The sequence below is a fragment of the Branchiostoma floridae genome, chromosome 17 (genome assembly GCF_000003815.2).
Source record: "Branchiostoma floridae strain S238N-H82 chromosome 17, Bfl_VNyyK, whole genome shotgun sequence".
NCBI lineage: Eukaryota > Metazoa > Chordata > Leptocardii > Amphioxiformes > Branchiostomatidae > Branchiostoma > Branchiostoma floridae.
The window spans coordinates 8,576,385-8,596,090 of NC_049995.1; the positions used below are offsets into that span (position 1 = coordinate 8,576,385).

Here is a 19,706-nt window from a genome sequence, read left to right on the forward strand (position 1 = left end):
TCTGCTGATAGTTCGATCACTCAACATAGACTGGATAATATAAGCTAGCTTCCCAGCACTTCTATCCATTTGCCCACATTACAAATTTATGTGACCTAGGAGGTGCATCACTTGAATACTGGGGAAGTCTGCAGTCAAAAATTTAGTGCAAGAATTTCATGTGTTTGAACAAATTTTTAGCTATGGACAATGCTAGCTACAAACACAGATTAACTTTCTTGGTTTGTACTGGACCTGTTGGACTTCTTACATGGTCAGTCCATTTTGACCTTATTAAAAGTATATGTCTAGCAGTATCTGTAAGAGGGAACTCCTAACAAGGGCTGTCTCCAGGTCTTGACATTTACCCTTTCCCAAGCTTTGTTTGAGAGCCCATGTTGTTAATTTTGTCCTTACGAAAAGTGTTTTCATCAGTTTAATGTCATGAAGAGAGGAGTTTTTGGATGGCCACCGTGATATTCGTTTGTTATTGTACTAGGACCGGAGGACGGGTCCTGGAGAACTAGTCCTAATGGTTGAACCTTTGTTCAATCTCTACACAATATCTACAACAGAGAACATAAAAGACACGACCACAATGCTGGTGTGAAACAGTAGTTTTAATTCCCAAAGTTGCAGATGGTACACATTCAAGGCATCTTCCAGCCTCAACACAAACAAGAACACATGTTCACACACCAGTTATTCTGATAACACTCATTCCCAGAGCTGATCTCGCCACAGTTTCCCAACAAGATCGTCTCCTTTTTTTCCACATTTTTGCGGTGTTTTTGATACGTTTTTTCCATTTTTTATGCCTCCTCTAGTTTCCGTGTGGTTTCTTCTTCTTTTCTGCTTGAGATCGAAATTTTTTTTACTTATTTTACGATTTTTTTTGCCTTTTTTGAACTATCAGTCCCGCAAAACTGTACACCTCGCCAGGTGGCACCTTTTCAAACGTAAGATTAGTTTTACAATTTTTTTTTTACAAAAATAGCATAAAGTAACATGAAGCTATTAACAGTTCAACCCTGTGTCATCCTAGGATGTTATAAATCATTCAAAAACTGTCCAACATTATTAATTTTTTCAACAATCTTGACCACTTAAATATTTCAACAAACCCATGCAGATTAGTAATAGAATGTCACTGCTGTTAAAAACACTTGCATGTGGCATAACTAAGACAACTACTATGGAACTTATAGAAAAACAGACTTAGTTTACCTTCTCACAGGCTTCCCTGGCTGTCTTTATCGATTTTGTTGGATTTTACTACAAAAATATCCTGCCCACTCAACTTCCGTTGTTAAAAGAAGAGGATTTCCTTGCACGAGGTCAACGAACGAAGAAACGAATATGATGGACAAAGAGATGTTTTTGACAGCTTTCATACAAAAGGTAGTATATAATAGTCAGGCTTGAAACTGTAAAACACTCATTCACACTCGACTATCGCTATTTTTGCAGTTAAAAGTTTTAGTTTTACCCATGCGTCAACTTTCCAGATATCACCCCACCCGGTTTGGCGTACAGTTTCCACAGGAAGGAATTACTTGCTTGCTTGCTACTCTAGGTTTAACGTTAGGTTCCTCGCGAAACTTGGTGGGGGTGGTAGGGGGCGTGGTTACTCCGCCACGCCGGCGCGCGCGGCCTGCTCCTTGGCCTGGTGAGCCTGCAGTACAGCCACGGCCTCCTCGACCTACGGGAGAAAACGGGAATGCTCGCTTAAAATCGGATACCAAGAACATTACAGCGTCCACACTATCTTACTAACATACAAGGGACAATCAACACATGATCCACAATAGGACTGTCGATCTTAATTACCAGTTCAACTAATGAGCGCACAGCAGTTATAGATTTGACCAATAGAGAGTGGCTTCATGTCTTTCACATATTTTCATGTTTCAACTTTGCATTTCTGCAGGCTGATTTCTGTGTTTTGACAGAGATAGGCAAAGCTATGAAATTTGTCTATTCACTGAAAATAAGGTAACTGGGGACATGTATATGGTTGTTTTTCAACATTTTTATTGTTATTGGGTGGGCGGACGGACTACTTCCTCTTCACAGCCAGGGGCTGAATTGCAAGGAGCTTACAATAGACAGGGCTAAATTGTAAGTGTCTGGAGCAGCTGCCATTTGTCGCTAACTTAGGTCAACTCAATACGACTGTCGCAAGGGTCTGTAGTGGCTGGCATTCAGTGTTAACTCGGGTGACCAAAAGTTTAACTGGGAGTTAATCACTATGATTGGCTGATGACAGACAGAAGTGTAGAACCACTGTGTACAGAGAGACTGCCTCTACAGCTACAGCTACTACTACAACTACTACTATCTATGGAAATGAGTGACTGAGAGAGTGAATGTTACCAACCTTAGCCTTGAGAGACTCGCGGGACTCAAGCATGTGAAGCAGCTCGGCATTGTCGATCTCCAGCAGCATACCGGTGATCTTACCAGCCAGATCGGGGTGGCTGTTCTGTAAACAACAACAACAACAACACAACAATGTCAACTTTGTAAACAAGTACCACATTGTCCAAACAGTACTGCCATTCCACATTCTGACTTTGGATACACGTTCAACATTGTGCAATCAAATAATAGGAAATCTATGCGTTTTTATTTAGGGTTTTCAGACAAATGCCTCGTACGTGTCGTCAAAAAAAGACACGGACAGAAGGAACTTCTGCCGGTCTGCTGTCAGACTCGTCATCGAATCATCACCAAACCCTACCCTCGCATTGCTAAAGGAAACAACCACGTATCATATAGTATATTCAAAAACTTCTTATCCTATCCTGTTCATCTACATGTCAGGAAACTACTAAAAATATATTTTTGAAAGCTCAAAAATCATGGATAAAACAGCAAAACTCCTTGTCTTTAGTAAAGTTGTCTTTAGTAAGTTAACTCTGTTAATATTTGTTGATTCCTGCTACATTACCATTTACTTGATTTTCGTTGTCAATTACTGTTATGTGCATGTTTGAGGCCACATGTACCCCTGGACAAATAAAAACAAACAAAAACATTTTAAGTAGTCTGTGTAACACAAACTCCGCTGTCCAGGGCTGTAACTGGCCCCTCCCCTCTAGGGGGCTAGCGGATGTTTGGCGGGCTGCTATGAGCGAGATTTAATCAGGCTAAGGCTACTACACCCTTGTAATTTTACCTGGATGAGAGGGAAGAGGCGCTCTCCCAGCATCTGCTTCTGTTCCTGAGGGGGTGCTGCAGCCAGCATGGTGGAAGTCAGGGGCTCCTGGCCCTGCACATGGACGGCCTGCTGGGGGGTGGACTGCTCCTGGACCTGGGGGGAGGGGGAGGAGAAGGGGGGGGAGGAGACGGAGGGGGGTTAGACAATTGCTATTGACGACAATTTCAAAAGGGTCTAACTCAACACCATAGAAGATATTTACTTTGGCATCCTACCCAAATCAATTTGGCAATGCTTAACATTTTCCAAGAGAAAAAAAAACATGTGCTCCATAGATAGACATATACTGGAAATGCAGAAATGTTTGCGGCAGATTAATGTTCGCGGTTTTCGCAGTGACCACCTTACCGCAAACTTAACATCATCGCGACCATTTTTCTATTATGGTATTAGACTGCAGTCTATGGTGTTACCGCAAAATTAAAACCGCCAGGAAAGTCCTTTTTCTTGCTACCGCGAAATTAAATCCCCGCGAACTTAAATGCATTTACAGTATATGAACATAGCAACTATTGGTATACAATAGACAGTGCACATCAAAAGACATTGTACACAGATGGATAAGACTCTGTTCCACAAATGTAGATGTAAGAGGACAGTAGAGAAGACACAGACTTAAGAAGAAACCAGGGACTTTCTTGGACAAGATTTCACTGACTGTTGTTTCAGATTGAGTAAGCAATGGATGAACTATTTCTTCAGCAGTCAATTGATGAACATCTCTTCTTCAATACATACCTATATCCAAGATGTGTTTTAGCTATAGCATGATGTCAAGTAGTACAGGGTTTTCAGACAAATGCCTCGTACGTGTCGTCACGGTAGACTCGGACGGAAGGAACTTCCGCCGGTCAGTTGTCGGACTCGTCATCGAATCATCACCAAACCCAAATATTTGGAATGCGTATCTTGAGCCCTTTCTCTTTTCAAATAAACCAAAAACAAAACTCCCCCTGTTGTTCAAGAGAAGTCCCTGGTCCTGGTTAACACTTTCTACACATAATGATCAAACCCCTTTCACAAACATTTTCCATGGTACCATTTAAAATTTGCACCAACAGGACCAACCGAACATAGCTGTGTATTAGGGCCCCTTTTCCACTTTATGGAAATCACCAAGCGACCATACAGGGAACGGAAATGAATTTTCGTGGTCGATAATTGGAATATTATGCAATATGTAAAAGTATGAGTTTAACAACAACATAACACACAATACAATTTATCTGGCATCCTTTTGGTCGCTCATTATTTGGAGTCACTAGTGGAAAAGGGGTGTAGGTGAACACTTTCAGTTGACAATTTTTTTCATAGTATCATATATAGGACGTGTGTGAAAGGGGCTTCATAGGAAGGCTGTAGACAGAGACACGAGGACGGATGGACGCACCTTGCTGGACTGTGCGTACGAAGCCGGTCGGTACATGACCTACAGAAGCCGTGGGGAGGGGGGGAGAAGGAAAGGGAACAGGACAGAAGAGAGTCAACACCGATCAGCCACAAGCTCCGCTCCATGGAAAAACTTCTCTCCGAAAGGAGGACTTTTAAAGATTTTCACAAGAAAAAAAACTTCTCTCACAGAGCTTTAGGAAAGAGGAATCTTTTTAATGTCTTCAGATGTAATTTTTTTCTTTCAGCGTCCTTGAAATTTTGATAAAAGCAATGGTAACAATCATGCTTTTAAAACCAATGTTTTCAAATGTGTAGCTAAAAATGATTTTGATGTCAGAAAACATGATTTCGATCAACTAGTGCTTTTGTTAGGATACACAAAGACTGTAAATTTGCTTTTTTTTCTCTCTCTCCAAGTTGCAAGTTTTGTTTTATTTACTGAACTGTACTCTTCACATGGAGTAGAACAAGGGGCAGAAATCCCATAGACTTACGGTAAACACCACAACAGAATATAACACTGTATCCAACATTCATGCCAGATCCTTTTTTTCTCATCTCTAACAAAATACAGTTTCTTCACTTGCGTTGTGAAGTTTTGACTACCTTCAAGTCCAATCTGCATGCAAGATATGCCATTGAAAGAAATTGGGTGACCATTTTCTCATTTTGTTGCTAGTCTTTTTTTTTTAATACAACATTGCTATCTTCACACAATGCATATTTTCCAACAAAGGATTCTGAAATTTGATTGTCCTTTCTGAATACGTGATACGGTCAGTTTTCAAAGCCACTTAGACACAGTCAAGCAAGTCCAAGTTAGGGGGAGACTGTCATGCCAAAGTAAGGGATCGTTTCTTTTACCTTTTCCCTTTCTAGTCAACTTTCAATTCCATTTGCTTCTTCCTGACGAAGAATTAAAGAAGACTGGCATTCATGTTGGACAAACACTTTACAGATTCTTCTGGGAGATTTTGAGAGTCACATGCCTGGCATACATTCTATTCTAGTTTCAGGTTCGCTCCATAGGTCCTGCTTTGTTTTGAGAACGTATGCTCCTTTGAAACGGAAGTGGGGTTGAACTCACCAACGTCTGTTTGAACCCCATTACTACAACGTTACGAAGAATTTGTGACTCAAACAGAGAACTCCTATATTTTAGGCTTTATTCAAATGCTAACTCTTTTGGGGGATGTCCCTGTAGCTCAACTGGTAGCGGCCTAACAGTTGAGTTCCTAAGTCAGGTAGGTAACTGGTAGACCCCAGTTCAAATCCTAGGTAGGTAAATCTTAGTTGGTGCCAAGCTAATCGTTTTATAAGAAAAGTAATATGGGGTCCCATGTTCGAGAAGTTGCCTCATACAAGTTAAAAGGGAAGGGCTAGCAACTCTCATGTAGAAATGTACCTTGCCAATGAAACTGCAAGGAAACTTGCTGCCCTATATGCCAATACACCACTCTATGTTTGAGCGAACAAATGTCTGCTCTACAAGCAAAGGTGCGAACTGGTACTAGAACAGGTTAGATACCAGGGTATTGACTCACAACATGCATTATATGCTTAAGATCCAGACAAGTACACTACATTACAGGGAGAAAAGGACAGAGATAGAAAGAGAGAGAGGGACATGTCTACACAATACATGCAGATGAGAACACAACACACCCAGAAGAACAATGGCACAGTCCTTGGTTACATTCAAGTTTGTTAAACTTTGGACTGCTACACACTTAGGATGGGTGGAGACTTTGCTCCTTTGGTGCAAAAACTGTTTAACAGGCCTTAGGAGAAAGAAACTGCTACTGCATCTAACCTTACTAAAACCTTACTAAAAACATCTGACGTGTACAATGGTCAAGTCTACTGAACAAAAATCCAATTGAAATTTGGAGTATTGGTCAAATCTGTTCTAGTAGTGACTAACTCTGCATAAGAACCATTCATGGCCATTTTTGTCGTCCCCTAAGATTATTTTCCCCATTGACCAAAGCATTAAGAATTCTGTCTATAGCATCCACCAGTCTATAGTGACAATTAGTTAAAGAAATTGGAATGTATAATTATGTTTTCCCGAAGTGCGTTCTTCTTCTTTCTTCCTCCTAGCAGAAAAGGTTTACAGAAAAAGCTGGGCTGTCTACCTGGGCTGGCTATTACATCAGGCTACTCAGATACCCCCCAATCATGGCCACAATTCTTTTTTTCACTCGCTCTCTACTTTGGGGCAAGCCTTATGGTATAGTATTGTATCCAAGTAGCTTGACACAAGGCTAAAGGGAAAACACTTTGCATTTTTGCAAAAATGTTGCCTTTCTAGTATCATTATTGTTTGTTCTAGAAAGGTTACAAGCACAGCAGTTAAATCTCCAAGACACGTAGTAATGTACCGATAAGATTTTGAACTTACCGATGGGTTCATGGCCTGAGGCTGACCCCCGCTGGGCGGGTTGCGCATCGTGGCAGTGTACTTGTATCCTGGGCGGGGCTGCTGGTTGGCCATGGCGGCAACTCCCACACGGGGCTGCTGGGTTGGCGCAACACCACCTGGGGTAAGGCAAGCCGTTTCATTGGTTAGGAGGGAAAACAAGCCATTTCATTGGTCAGAAGGGAAAATGAAGATGTTTGATTGGTCAGAAGGGAATACAATCAATTTCATTGGTCAGAATGGAAAACAAACATTTCAATGATCAGAAATTGAGTTATACCTTATACCTGGAAAATAAGCTATTCTATTGGTCACTGCACTTCTTTGAACAACAAGCTTAGATTCAGTCTTTTCCTTTTAATATACGACAGGTCTTTTAATAGTACAGGGTTTTCAGACAAATGCCTCGTACGTGTCGTCACGAAAGACACAGCTAGAAGGAACTTCCGCCGGTCGGTGGTCAGACTCGTCATCGAATCATCACCAAACCCAAACTCAACTGGAAAATTCTTTAAAGCACTAATCTAAGGGATAACTCTATAGCAATGATGTCAAAGAAACAACAATTTCCTTAGTGCAAGAGCCTCCCACCATTTGTGTGACTTCTCCCACCCATATTCCTTTGACCTTTCCCCCCTCCCTGTGACCTCTCACCCCTCCCTGTTTGACCTCTCACCTCTCCCTGCCATGCGTTGAGCAGGTGGCTGCGTGGTGCGGGCCATCGCCTGCGGGGCCACCTGTCGCACGGCTGCGGCGGCGGCTCGCGGGGCGGTGGCGGCCGGGAAGCGGGACCCGGCGGCGGGCATGGCCTGGAAGGCGGTGGCCTGGCCGCCGGGGCGCATCGGAGCGGCCTGTTGCCAGCGTGGACTGGCACGGACCTGGGCCATCTGGCTGGGGAAGTAGCGCTGTGGATGACACACAAAAAAAGTGTAAATATAAGAATACCGTAAATGCAGAAACTTCCGCAGTGGTTTTATGTTAACGGTTTTCGCGTTGGCCACTTCACCGTGAAGTTAAAACCATCGCGAACATTTTTCCAAGAGGCTACAGTGCATGGTGCTGTCGTAACTTAAAACCACCGCGAAAAGTTTTTTTTCCCACTAACGTGAAATTAAATCCCGCGAACTTAAATGCATTTACAGTACAACATTTCAAGAAGTACAGTAGTGCAGATTGTAATCCATATTGCTGCATTAGCAACTGGGAAAGACTGGGTTTTTATGGTACAACAATTACATTATAGCCCTGTTCATGATGCAAAAAAAAAAATCAAACGTTTCTATCCACTTAGCAAGCTGAAACGCATACATTTGATCATCATGAACACTCCTTTTTGGATACAGAACGATTTTTTCGTACCTCCTCCCAAGGTGGATTTGAAACAGTTTATAGTTATCCAGAATTGTGAATTGTCATCATGAAATGCAAAAGCACTGTAGATTTGGATTATATCCAGGCACGTGCGTTCATATTTGGTGGCGTCACAGGAAAAAGTATCTAGTTTTTAACATGTCAGTTGGGCATTAAGGCCACATTTTAATCGTAAAACTTGTTTTTATTCGACTTACGGGCTGCATGGACGGCATGAAGTAGGATGAACCCTGGAACATCTGGTTGGGCTGTGGTGCAGGCATGCGCATCCCGGCCATACGCTGCATGTACTGGGAGGCAAGCTGCGCCTTACGGTCCTCCTTACGCTGAGCAAGGGCAACGTACCTGGGGAAAACAACACAAACTTTAAGTCAAGGTCCCCAAATTTATCAGGGATAGGTGCACAACTTCAAATCCAGCTTGAATCTAAAAAATTCTGTAACTTACATTCAACGAAACCTAAGTCCACGGCTCAAAATTCATTTCTGGGAAATTGTGCAACTTAACTCAAAGTCAAGCTTGAATTCGAAAACTTATGTGACTAAATTAAAAAATTAAGGAAAACACAAACTAGATGTAAATGCAGGGCTCAAAACTAATACTAGTAATAGTCGCACTTGTGCAACATAACTTGAAATCCAGCTTGAATATGAAACTCTGTGGCTAACTGAAAGCCTAACAAAGGTTTCAACTTTTGAAAATTAAGTGTCAAAAACATGTTGTACACTATGAAACCTTGAAACACATAACCCCCAAAAGATGTCTAGGTACACCTACATTGACATCCAAGCATTTTGGGTGTACTGAAGTGCATATGGACCAGGGCTTTAGCCAGCGTCCGTTTTTCCGTCAATTGACGGAAATTTGCTGCGTGTGACGGAAAAAAATTTCAACCAATCCGTCAACCTTGACGGAAAAAAAATCATTGATTGAAGCAAGGAGGCCAAGTTGAAAAGAGGGAAGCTACGGCTTGGGGACGCCCGGACAGCCCATTGTCGGAAAGCCACACGCTGTTTGTTTTGCTATTGTCATGATTGTTGACGATTGTGTGTCGGCACCCTTTCGCATACGATAATCTCATTAAAAACCCGTTTTTCAAGGTCTCACTCCAAGAACAGTGCATTCTACGAACTTTGTTTGGAATCTTGAAAAAAATCTCGAGCTGGCTAAAGCCCTGATATGGACCCAGTATTTCTGGCCTGTGTACTACTAGTATAATGATCTAACTACTCTACTCAGACTTACAGTGGTTTGGAGACCACGATACGTCCGTTCATCTCCGTCACAGCCTTGGTGGCCTCCTCGGGAGAGCTGAAGCACACAAAGCCGAAACCCTTGGAGCGGCCGTTCTCAGTCATCACCTAAAGTAGAAGGAGAGAGTGGTTAGAGAGCCGCTAGTGTGTGCATTACCTGTACTTACAAGTGCATCAACACAACTCATAGCAATGAATTGTCAGAAGAAAACAGACAGCCAAAGACTTTCTGTCAAAGACATAAACTCAACATCCTAGACTGTCTGCCAGCCAGGAACAATAGCCAGGGACAGATTAGCATAATACTGGTCACAGGATTCAAATATGTTTCACTCCCAAAAGCGTAGTTTTGTTGGCTTCAGGATAGTGAGTGAATACATGGACACCTGAGTGTCACCATCAGTGTATGATAAAGACTTTGCTCTACAAAGCTTTCATGAATACAGAAATTAATGAAGGAATGAACTTACCTTGGAGGATGTGATGGTTCCGAACTGTGAAAACTCCTTACGCAGGATCTCCTCATCAATGGTGCTGTCCAGGTTCTTGACGTACAGGTTCACACCCTAAGATGGCAGAAGAGAAAGTCTTGGTGTAAACAATAATACAGCTAGTAGACTAGGCCCTACTAGTCTAAATGAAAAAAGACTCAGATGTGAGACCTAACATTTTTCAAATTTTACTACAGTTTAGCTTGAGAATTCAGCGAGTTTTTTCTGCAGCGAAATATCAGGGTGTTATTGACTGGAAGAAACTTACCTGGTAGCGCTGGATGCGTTCTTGCTTGATCTTCTCGAACTTGGCCTTCAGCTCGGCCTGGCGTTCCGCCTTCTTCTGTGCACGGCCAACGTAGATGCGGCGACCGTCATCCACCTCCATGTCATTCATTTCCTCACAGGCCTGAACAATTAACGAAGGGTTTATTGACATATTTGGGATGGGTGCAATGGTCTAGGGGTAGAGTGTTTGTCTTGCACATGGAAGGTCCAGGATTCAAATGTTGGGCAGGTCAAAATGTAGCATGAAACATGGGAAGTTCTGTTACCAATTTTATATAAGCTTAACACTGCTAGAAATTACAAGGTGAACTACCTTTACTGGGGTGATACATGGTAAATGTGTTCCTCATTTGTAAAGCTTCACAGAAAAGAACGGTCTGAACTTGCTAAAAGTTCTAGGACTTCTATGAAACATTTCATTTTCTGAAAGTGATCTAAATCCAGTTTTAGCTTACTGAAGAACTATTCTTCCACTGGTCTTGGCAGAAGATTGACACTGTGTACATTTTTACAGGTTCATTGTGCCCATGAAATCATCTTAACTCAATTTCAACGCAATGAACAGTGGATCATGACCTTAAGTCCCATCCTAGGGACTGCGACTCTTTCAAGTAGTCTACATGACTGTTTGGCATCTTCTTGACATACCTTTCCAGCAGAGTCGGGTTCCTCGTAGCTGACGAACCCGAAGCCGCGGCTGTGTCCCATGTCGTCCGTCATCACCTTGGCGCTCACCACCTTTCCGTACTTCTCAAAGAAATCACGCAGCCTGCGAGAAAACAACACAAACTTAAACTCTGTAGCCTGGTGTAATGGCCAAGTGTTCACCTTATACTTGTTCAGTTATACAGACTTCCCATTGACGTCATAATAATTATAATCTGAATCCCCTGGAGACCATGTAAGCGGCTAATTGGATTAAGCAATAGCAGTATAGTGTGTTTTGTGGACAAACACTATAATCCAACATGGTGCAGATAACGTCAAATGAAAAGCCTGTATTCCAAAGACTTGAAAAATGGTATATCTCTGTTTAGCACTTAGGGAAAGGGCTACAGAAGATGAACACACATCATTAACAGTCGACTAGCCTGCTGCTGTTTGCATACCGAATAACACCATAACTGTTGCGGGAAGCACTCTCTTCGTTTTACACACACCAGTGTAAAATATCCAGGATATCAAACTCTTAGATAACTAGATTTGCTTGAGTACAGGCTAGAAACATGAACTACAAAAACTACATTCCCAAACTCAATGGAACTTTTAGTCCAGGACATAAAAATCTTACTTGTCATCGTCCCACTTGTCTCCGAAGTTCTTGACGTAGATGTTAGTGAAGCGTTTCTGGGCTTCTCCCATGGCAGCTAGACGCTCACTGCGCGGCACAAAACGTCCTACATACCTGCAGAGAAGGAACACATCAACAATAAACAAAATGTTTACCAACATATCTTCATCTTACTTCTTGCTGTAATCTTCTAGTTATATCATGTTTGCAAGTTCTTTTTCCATCTTTTAAAAGGTAAAATTTTTATTTCACATCGCAAGGAGTGAAGTATGGTTTTTGGCATGTTTCTGAGCTATTCATGCAAATGGGGTGAAGTCTGCCATCTCAGATACGCTACGTTTTTAGGACTGCAGTTTACAGACAAATGCCTCTTGTATATCATCGCATGGTTTTACTGGTCTGTTGTCTGACATCATAAAATCCTTGCCATAGCCATGTGTTTGAACTTTGACCTAACGAACACTTACACTTTCTTGCCGTTGAGCATCATGCCGTTGACCTTGGCCATGGCCTCATCAGCTGCCTCTTGGGTCTCGAAGTGCACAAAACCAAAACCTTTGCTGGATCCGGTTTCATCTTGGGCAACCTGGAAAGAACAATTCACAACCAGTGTGACTAACTGCTAACTGCTGTGTTTTTCCCAATGGGCTATGTAAGTTCTACTGCATAACAGGGTTGGACAAGTCCACCAGTCTGATTGTCCAGGCAAGTGAGAGTGCCGATTGGGCAAGTGCATTTCCTACCCCACTTGCCCGATTTGACAAGATTTTTCCATTAAGTGAAATTTTGATATACATGTACAGTCTACAGTCATGGCATCAAGCATTGTTCAACACAGAAAAATAGAGCCTAGGGTTTTACCCTCACCTTTAATCTCATTACTGGAAGTGAATCGGGCAAGTGAAATGTTACTTCAGGCAAGTATATCTTTAACTGCGCCATAAGACAAGGGAATTTTAGAAACTTGTTTAACTCTGCACAAGAGTCGTCTTGTACAGTACTTTCAAGTTGAGACAAATGTGACGTACGTCTTACATCTAGAACTTGGTAAAAAAAAATTAAGAAACACCAAGGGTATATCTAAGAGTACAACTAAGATGTTGTTCTTACCTTACAAGACAGGATGTTGCCAAAAGCTGAGAAGGTGTCGTAAATAGCCTTGTTGTCGATCGACTTGTCCAGGTTCTTGATAAAGACGTTGCCGACGCCAGACTTACGCAGCGAGGGGTCGCGCTGGGACCACATGATACGCATGGGCTTGCCCTTGATGGTGTCAAAGTTCATGGTGTCCAGGGCACGTTCAGCTGGGGAGGGTTAAAGGTCACAGGTCATAGAGGGTCACACAACCACATTGTACACTAGATACAGCAGACAGTCAGAAAATGACGTTTTGGAGAGGATACCACAGATAATTTTTTTTAAAAACTGGTAACTTTCCAGACTTGTATAACATCTCTATGTATGCACAACCCATAAAACTGTTACTGTGTTTTTTTTCTGTTGGCACGAAATTTGTCACAGATTCTAGTCAGGTTATTATTTACACCTATTATGACGAATGTGGTCCCTTTTTGGCGTACCTTAAGATATTTTTGACACGAGTGTTAAGAATCTTTCATTTGGTGACCACCTGTCCTCATTGACCAGATTTTATTAGTCCGCTGAGTGGTCTTCTTCTTGGGGAGTTTTGAACATAACTTCTTTAACATTATGGCACTGCCCACAACTCTATAAATCATTTGCTTCCTTTCATAACATGAACCAAGGCTCTTTCTATAGTTTTCACTAAAAAGGAACACAAAAGTACTCACCATCAGCTGGCTGTTGGAAGTTGACGTAGGCGTATCCGAGCGAGCGGCGCGTCACCATGTCGCGGCAGACACGGATGGACAGCACGGGTCCAGCGGGAGAGAACTTCTCGTACAACATGGCCTCCGTAATGTCGGGGTCCAAGTCTCCGACGTACAGCGACGCGCAAGGGTAGGTGGGACCTCCGCCTGGGTTCATGGTTATCTCTTCTCAACTTGTAGGTATGTAATCTGGGAAAATAGACAAAAACACACAACAATCGTTACCTTTATGCTGGAACATACAGTTCAGATTTACTTCAGAAATAGCCCAGGTTTTCATCGGGGAGTTCCAGATAAACATTTATTATACACTCTACAGTCACTTCTCTGCTGTTCTGTCTGGGAACCTTGGCAACTCTAACAGATGATCTGGATTGTCCAAATTTTGAACAAGGGCGCCAACTGGAATAAAAGGAAGCGCTCACTGGAACAGGCGTTCCAACACCCGAAATGCCCTCAATCTGCTGGTGGGAGGCCTAATGTCATTGAACGAGCGCTCTAGAACCTATTTCTCAATTTGTTCATAACTGGCATCACCACCAAAGGTTTGAATGTTCCCCAGACAGGTAGCAGAAGCGAACATAGGCGAGGACAACTGCCCGGATGGTACCCTGGCTCGTTTGGGCAGACAAGTAAGATTACTTTTTCCTGTCCTAGCAAGCAAATTTGAATCCCAAGATGAAGGCCCTAAACTAAAGACAAAACTGGACATTGATTTCAAAGAGGATGTACTGTTTTACCACTGAAGACTTAGGCGCTAAATAAAAGCACAATATCCGGCTGATGCCATTGATTGCAAAATTTACCAAAAACTTAAAACCCATTGATTACTTTTCCCAAGGACAGAATTTCTAACACTCCATGTCAATCACTGTACTGACTGTTGAAATGATTGCATTGATTAAAATAAAATACCCAGGGTGACAAGTAATTAAAAATCTGTGTGAAAAGATTTTAGGTCTGCTAACATGTGCACAAATGTTAGACAAACACAAGCTCGGGCAGGTAGTACTAAACAAGCATATGGTCTGTAACAACAACAAAATTTGATTGAACAGAAAATTTGAGCAGACAACCTATCTATTTGTCTGTTATAATTGTTGGGACCAAGGAGGTTGAACCTACTTGTTGGGACTAAGACCTATAATTTTTTCCCTTAAACTTCACCAAAAATGAAGGCATTTTCGAGAATATATGTAGGAAATGTTGAACTCATTTGAAATTTAAAAACTATGGATCTATAAGTTTCTTTATTCTGTTTGTTAATCAACCAAGACAACTATTCTTTCCGAAAGAACGAAGTAAATTTTCAAATTATTCTGCGATGTCATTGTCAGGAAAAAGTAAAATTATGATTTGTGTTGTCTGTAAAGACTGTCCTGGATCAAATAATTGAGCACATAGCCCACAACATTACACTTTTAAGCATAACTTCATAACCTTCTTAATTATCTGAAAATTGTAAGATATTTTGGGCGGTTGTCATAAAAAAGGTCCAAATTGGACGGTAAAAACGCATGAAAATCCGACTGTGCTCAGCACTTTGGCCACGAGGTACGAACCACGTGCTTTCACTTCCTGTATTACGCCACTGGAAAAAATCCACAAAACTGCGACATTCTCCAACACTTACAACATCCTCATTTCAGTAAACAGTTTCAGACTACTCTTGTGCCAAAAAACTACAGGGAAATTCGAGTGATTCTATGGTATAAACTAATAGTTTTCGGTAACGAGTCGCTAAAATATTCAGTGGGCGTTTTTGGCCGGCTTGTCCCTAGTTGGAAACCCGGTCATTTTGAGACAAGATTTTGACGTATTTCAGACGAAAAATAGAACCAGTACTAGCGAAGTTACTTGATATAGACGTTAAAGATATGCGTTATGTATCTGTCAGGGTGATATGTTTAGTTATTTGAGAGAAAAATGAGAAATTCTTACCTCAGAAAGAAGTCTTCAAATCCAAGATGGCGTTGTCAATTTTTTGCTGGATCTTCGAGCTTCGGCAGACTTTGGGACGTTCCTACCACCGTTTCGCGAGTTTTTTTCTCAAGCTTTTTAAGTTTTTATACAGAATTTTTTGTCACTTTTTAAGTTTTTTTGTTGTTTTTTGTAAATTTTTGGGTTTACGGCTGTTGTGTGGGCCTAAAATGCTAACACACAACAACGCGTGGAAGCTGACGCAGGTAAAAAGGTGAGGAGGGGTACCTACGCCGGCTCTAGTTAGCCGCCGGAAGTGACGTACTCGTAAGAAAATAATTCCACAAATTGATGATTTATCTTTTACTGGAAACAATATGTCATCTCAAAATTGTGGATTAAAATGGATTAAGATAATAATCGAAATTGTTTTTGGTAAAAATGATAACAAAAAAATGTAATTTTTTGTAATTAAGACGTTTTTGCATATGGCGGATGCTTATTTCCGAACCATAGCGCAGTAAACCGACCTAACTGCCTGTTTCCAGTTGGTATGACGACATCTTCGTTTACCTTCGTGACTAGGGCTGGGTATCGGTACAGCGTACCGGTACAAAACCGGTTTTTCTTATTGGACCGGTCCAGAAAAACCGGACCTGAAAAAATTAGGTGTACCGGATGTTGGACCGATTAGAAAATTAACAGATTATTTTATCAGGCATTCACACGCTTTGGCGCTTGCAGGTGGAAGAAAATAACAAAAGTGAAGTAGTGTAGAGTTTATAGTAATTTCTACCAAGTTTTACAGCCAATTGTACAGGTGAAGTTAGCGTTGTAGGATTTTAAAACGCCAGTGTAAGTCTAATACTCCACCAAACAGATTTCTTTGTAGTAAAATGGACCAGTGGTATGAGTCATACTGCATCAGGTCCAGGTTCAGGTCCGGACCTGGACCTGATCCTTTGGACCTGAACCGGACCTGGACCTGAATTTTCTGTACCGGTACCCAGCCCTATTCGTGACCAATCAACAACGACACCTAACCCGAGGATGACGTCACACACACAATCGGTTTAATTGGTCAACGTCAAGCGCGGGAAAAGCCAGGGGACGTCTCACACTTCCTTATTTGGCTCAAATGAGCGATTTTCAAGAAGTGACTGTTTTTGCCCATTTCTTTTACGGAATGACGTTACATTCACATGATTCAAACGATATCAAGATTAAACTTCTCTTTTTTTCCCATTCAATTCTATTGCAAGTACATGTGTACTAATAATGACAGGGTTCTCCCCAGAATTTTTAGTACATTGTATAGTGGAGGGGCTGACAAAAATAACCCGCACCAACGCGCTGCACTTTCATGAAAATGGGTTCATTTTGCAATGACAGAGGGTGTCAAATACTACAAGTATAATATACTGTTGTTATTCCTTTGTTGTGAAGTGGCAAAACTACTATTGTTTTGATCATTGCTCATTCACAAGTTTTTGCAGACAATGCTGACTGGAAAAGTGATGCCACTTGGTACAAAAATCTGTGAATTGTCATTAATCTTAGCAAAACTAACAAAGAAAATAGGGAAGAAACACACTAAATTTGAAAAAATAGTGTAGTGGAGCTGGCTGAGAGTATAGTGGAGGGCCTCCCTTATTCCACTCTCTGGGGAGAACCCTGAATGATGATGATGATAGTGTACTAGTACAGTAATGCACATGTTTAGAGTTGACGTCCATCATGAAATAAGGACAACCCAGGCAAAATAAAATAGAACAAAACACGCCATATTTTTGCGATCCTTGCATTTAATCACTCGAGTGCAGTTATACATATGATATTCACCACGTCGTGATAGAGAGGGTATATGGGAAACAATCAGGATGTAGTTGTATTCAGTTTATTTATATTCTATCTAATAGCGATTATATATTAACGAGTTATCAGAGATTGGACTTTTTTAAACAAAGGAAGAAATGTATGTAATATCATCATCTACTGCTTCGTGAAGAAAAATCGTATTAATTATAGTTATTTATAGACATAGATAACATTATGAAGCAGAACGTGCCCTATTATACTCTATGAATCTAACCGTATTTGGCTCTTGAAAGTTAGGCATGATAATGCAATAAACGTCATTGCCATTATCATTTCGTCCTCTTTTTCTCCCATGTTATTCTTTTTCACATAAATCATGTAGCATTTATGAATGATTATATTGTCTAACTCATCAAACATTAATATCATCATTAACAGTCTAGACTAATGAAGAATCCACCAATGTTTACTAGTCCTGGTGATTTTGGCAACGCTTCAAGAGCGGAGGCTGTGGGTATTTGGATTCTCGCTACGTTTAGAATCAGTAAGCGTTAAAAGATCTAGATATATCCTACAACAGATCAACGTTACAAAGCCTATTTGTGCTTACTCATATTACAACAGCTGTGACTGAGACTAAAGGTAAGTAAAGATTTTAAGCCGCTTTGGACCAATTTCCGAGCAGATGTTGGGAAGAAAGATCGTACCGTTTCCGGTCTGCCGGGATTCCCTGACGGCTACCTGTCACACATTCAAATTGCTGTTGATAGGCGCATGGGTAGGAAGGGGGAGGGTAGGAACGCCATTTTGGGGAGAAAAAAACGTATTTCTCTCAGTCAGTGTCTAGAGATGTAGGGGTGGGGTAATCTCCAAGCAGATGTTGGTGGACGCTGAATCGCTCGTCTCGGTGTCAACTACCTCCCTAAAGCTGAAATATCACTGGAATGAGCCATATTGTGCTTGGAAATTGCACCAACTTCTCCGAATTTGTGCCGATTTTCCGTTGCAGTCACACTAGCAACGTTCGACTCATTTGCGTATAAAACCTCACTGTCCAGGGTATTCAAAATTGCAGTGTTGCCGCTGAATCATTAAAAATGTCAAATAATCGAAATACATAAAAATCACATTGGCAATAACATAAGGTTGAACACTAATGATATTAGTATATGGCGTAACATAGGTAAAATATTAGAATAGAATTGTAATTTTGCGATTTAAAAAAATGAAATGTCAGACGACAAATTGCGAATGCCTGGCGAAATGTGGTACAGTTCAGTAAGATAACCGTTTTATGTGTAGCTAAAACAATTAATCTTCTCTTAGCCTTCCCAACATCTGCTTGAAGATAAGGATATGGTTGCTCAGGGAAGACTCGCAATGAACAAAAATACGATCTTTCTCTCCAACATCTGCTTGGAGTTGGAGATTAGTTTTTGACGTTTTTCGGTAATCCTCAACCGATGGATCCCGGATTTCGACCGAAGGGTGGTGGATTTTCGTCAAATGGGGACCATTTTCCACGGAACGGGTCAGCGTTTGGTTTACGCATGTTGTGGATCAAATCTGCCCAGCGAGCCTGCTGCGATTCGGCCCCACCTACCGCAGAACCGCTGGATGAAGGCCCGTGGGCATGATCATGTGGAGGGTGCTTCCCGAAAGAAGGGGCGTTTTTGGTGAATGGAGACCATGGTCCGCTGAATGGACTGTTCCCTTCTTCATCAGATGCCTCGTCATCATTTTGCCCGTTGTGTATGGTGGGTCGCTGGATAGTAATGGATGGCCCACCTTTCCCCATTGTTGCCACGTTTTCGTCGAACGGAGACCATTGTTTGGTACCGCCCGGCAAGCTTGTATCGCCGGGAGCTGAGGCCAACTCTCCCGTTGCCTCATCGCTGGCTATCGGTTCGGGGCGATGATTCCCGGAAGCTCCCAATGGTGGTAAGTCGTTGTTTTCTTCAACTGCTGCCTCATCATTGACTGTTGATTGGTCGACCTCATTGGGAGGATGATGATTTTCGTCAACGGAAGACCCTTCTCCACCGGTATCCCCTGGCTGTCCTATGTCATCGGTTGCAGACACATCGTTAGCTCCTGGTTGTCGTTCTTCTAGCATTTGCTGTTCTTGCTGCCGTTCTTCTAGCATTTGCTGTTCTTGCTGCCGTTCTTCTAACATTTGCTGTTCTCTTTCTCGTTCTTCTAGCAGTTGCTGTTCTCGCTGTTGCTCTTCTAGCATTTGTCGTTCTCGCTCTCTTTCTTCTAGCATTTGTTGTTCTTGCCGTCGTTCTTCTGCACTTTGCTGTTCTCGTAGTCGTTCTTCTAACAGTCGCTGTTCTTGCTGTCGTTCTTCTAGCATTTGCTGTTCTCTCACTCGTTCTTCTAACATTTGCTGTTCTTGTTCTCTCTCT

The 19,706-nt window shown here is 41.8% G+C and overlaps 2 protein-coding genes across 4 annotated transcripts in view; both read right to left on the reverse strand.

Moving 5' to 3' along the window:
- Positions 1–581: 581 nt before the first annotated feature.
- Positions 582–15,790, reverse strand: LOC118404252 (polyadenylate-binding protein 4-like). Of its 3 annotated transcripts, XM_035803298.1 has the most exons (16): positions 15,502–15,790; positions 13,522–13,749; positions 12,821–13,014; positions 12,178–12,296; positions 11,711–11,824; positions 11,068–11,188; positions 10,400–10,540; positions 10,111–10,206; positions 9,633–9,748; positions 8,585–8,732; positions 7,693–7,921; positions 6,999–7,135; positions 4,593–4,631; positions 3,161–3,295; positions 2,360–2,464; positions 582–1,681 (listed from the first exon to the last, which is right to left on the reverse strand). In XM_035803298.1, the coding sequence occupies exons 2-16, from the start codon at positions 13,715–13,717 to the stop codon at positions 1,607–1,609; spliced, it is 1,965 nt and encodes a 654-aa protein (XP_035659191.1). In that variant the 5' UTR covers positions 13,718–13,749; positions 15,502–15,790; the 3' UTR covers positions 582–1,606. The 3 variants fall into 3 exon arrangements, with proteins under 3 accessions (XP_035659191.1, XP_035659192.1, XP_035659193.1); XM_035803299.1 differs by lacking the exons at positions 4,593–4,631; positions 15,502–15,790 and having other exon boundaries at positions 13,522–13,717; XM_035803300.1 differs by lacking the exons at positions 582–1,681; positions 2,360–2,464; positions 3,161–3,295; positions 4,593–4,631; positions 15,502–15,790 and adding an exon at positions 5,453–5,500 and having other exon boundaries at positions 13,522–13,717.
- Positions 15,791–18,481: 2,691 nt separating this feature from the next.
- Positions 18,482–19,706, reverse strand: part of LOC118405034 (probable serine/threonine-protein kinase kinX) — a 4,136-nt gene continuing 2,911 nt past the window's right edge. The window contains exon 3 of the mRNA XM_035804433.1: positions 18,482–19,702. Within this exon, the coding sequence (XP_035660326.1) occupies positions 18,755–19,702 (948 nt within the window). The 3' untranslated portion in view covers positions 18,482–18,754. The remainder of the gene's footprint in view (positions 19,703–19,706) is intronic.

What these genes read in the sequence shown, in the direction of transcription:
- LOC118404252 (XM_035803298.1), bottom strand. Translation starts at nt 13,717, where the DNA reads ATGAACCCAGGCGGAGGTCCCACCTACCCTTGCGCGTCGCTGTACGTC. An exon ending in GAACCATCACATCCTCCAAG is followed by an intron (nt 9,749 to 10,110) that starts GTAAGTTCATTC and finishes CTTCTACTTTAG; the next exon opens with GTGATGACTGAGAACGGCCG. An exon ending in GCCTCTTCCCTCTCATCCAG is followed by an intron (nt 2,465 to 3,160) that starts GTAAAATTACAA and finishes TGTTGTTTACAG; the next exon opens with AACAGCCACCCCGATCTGGC.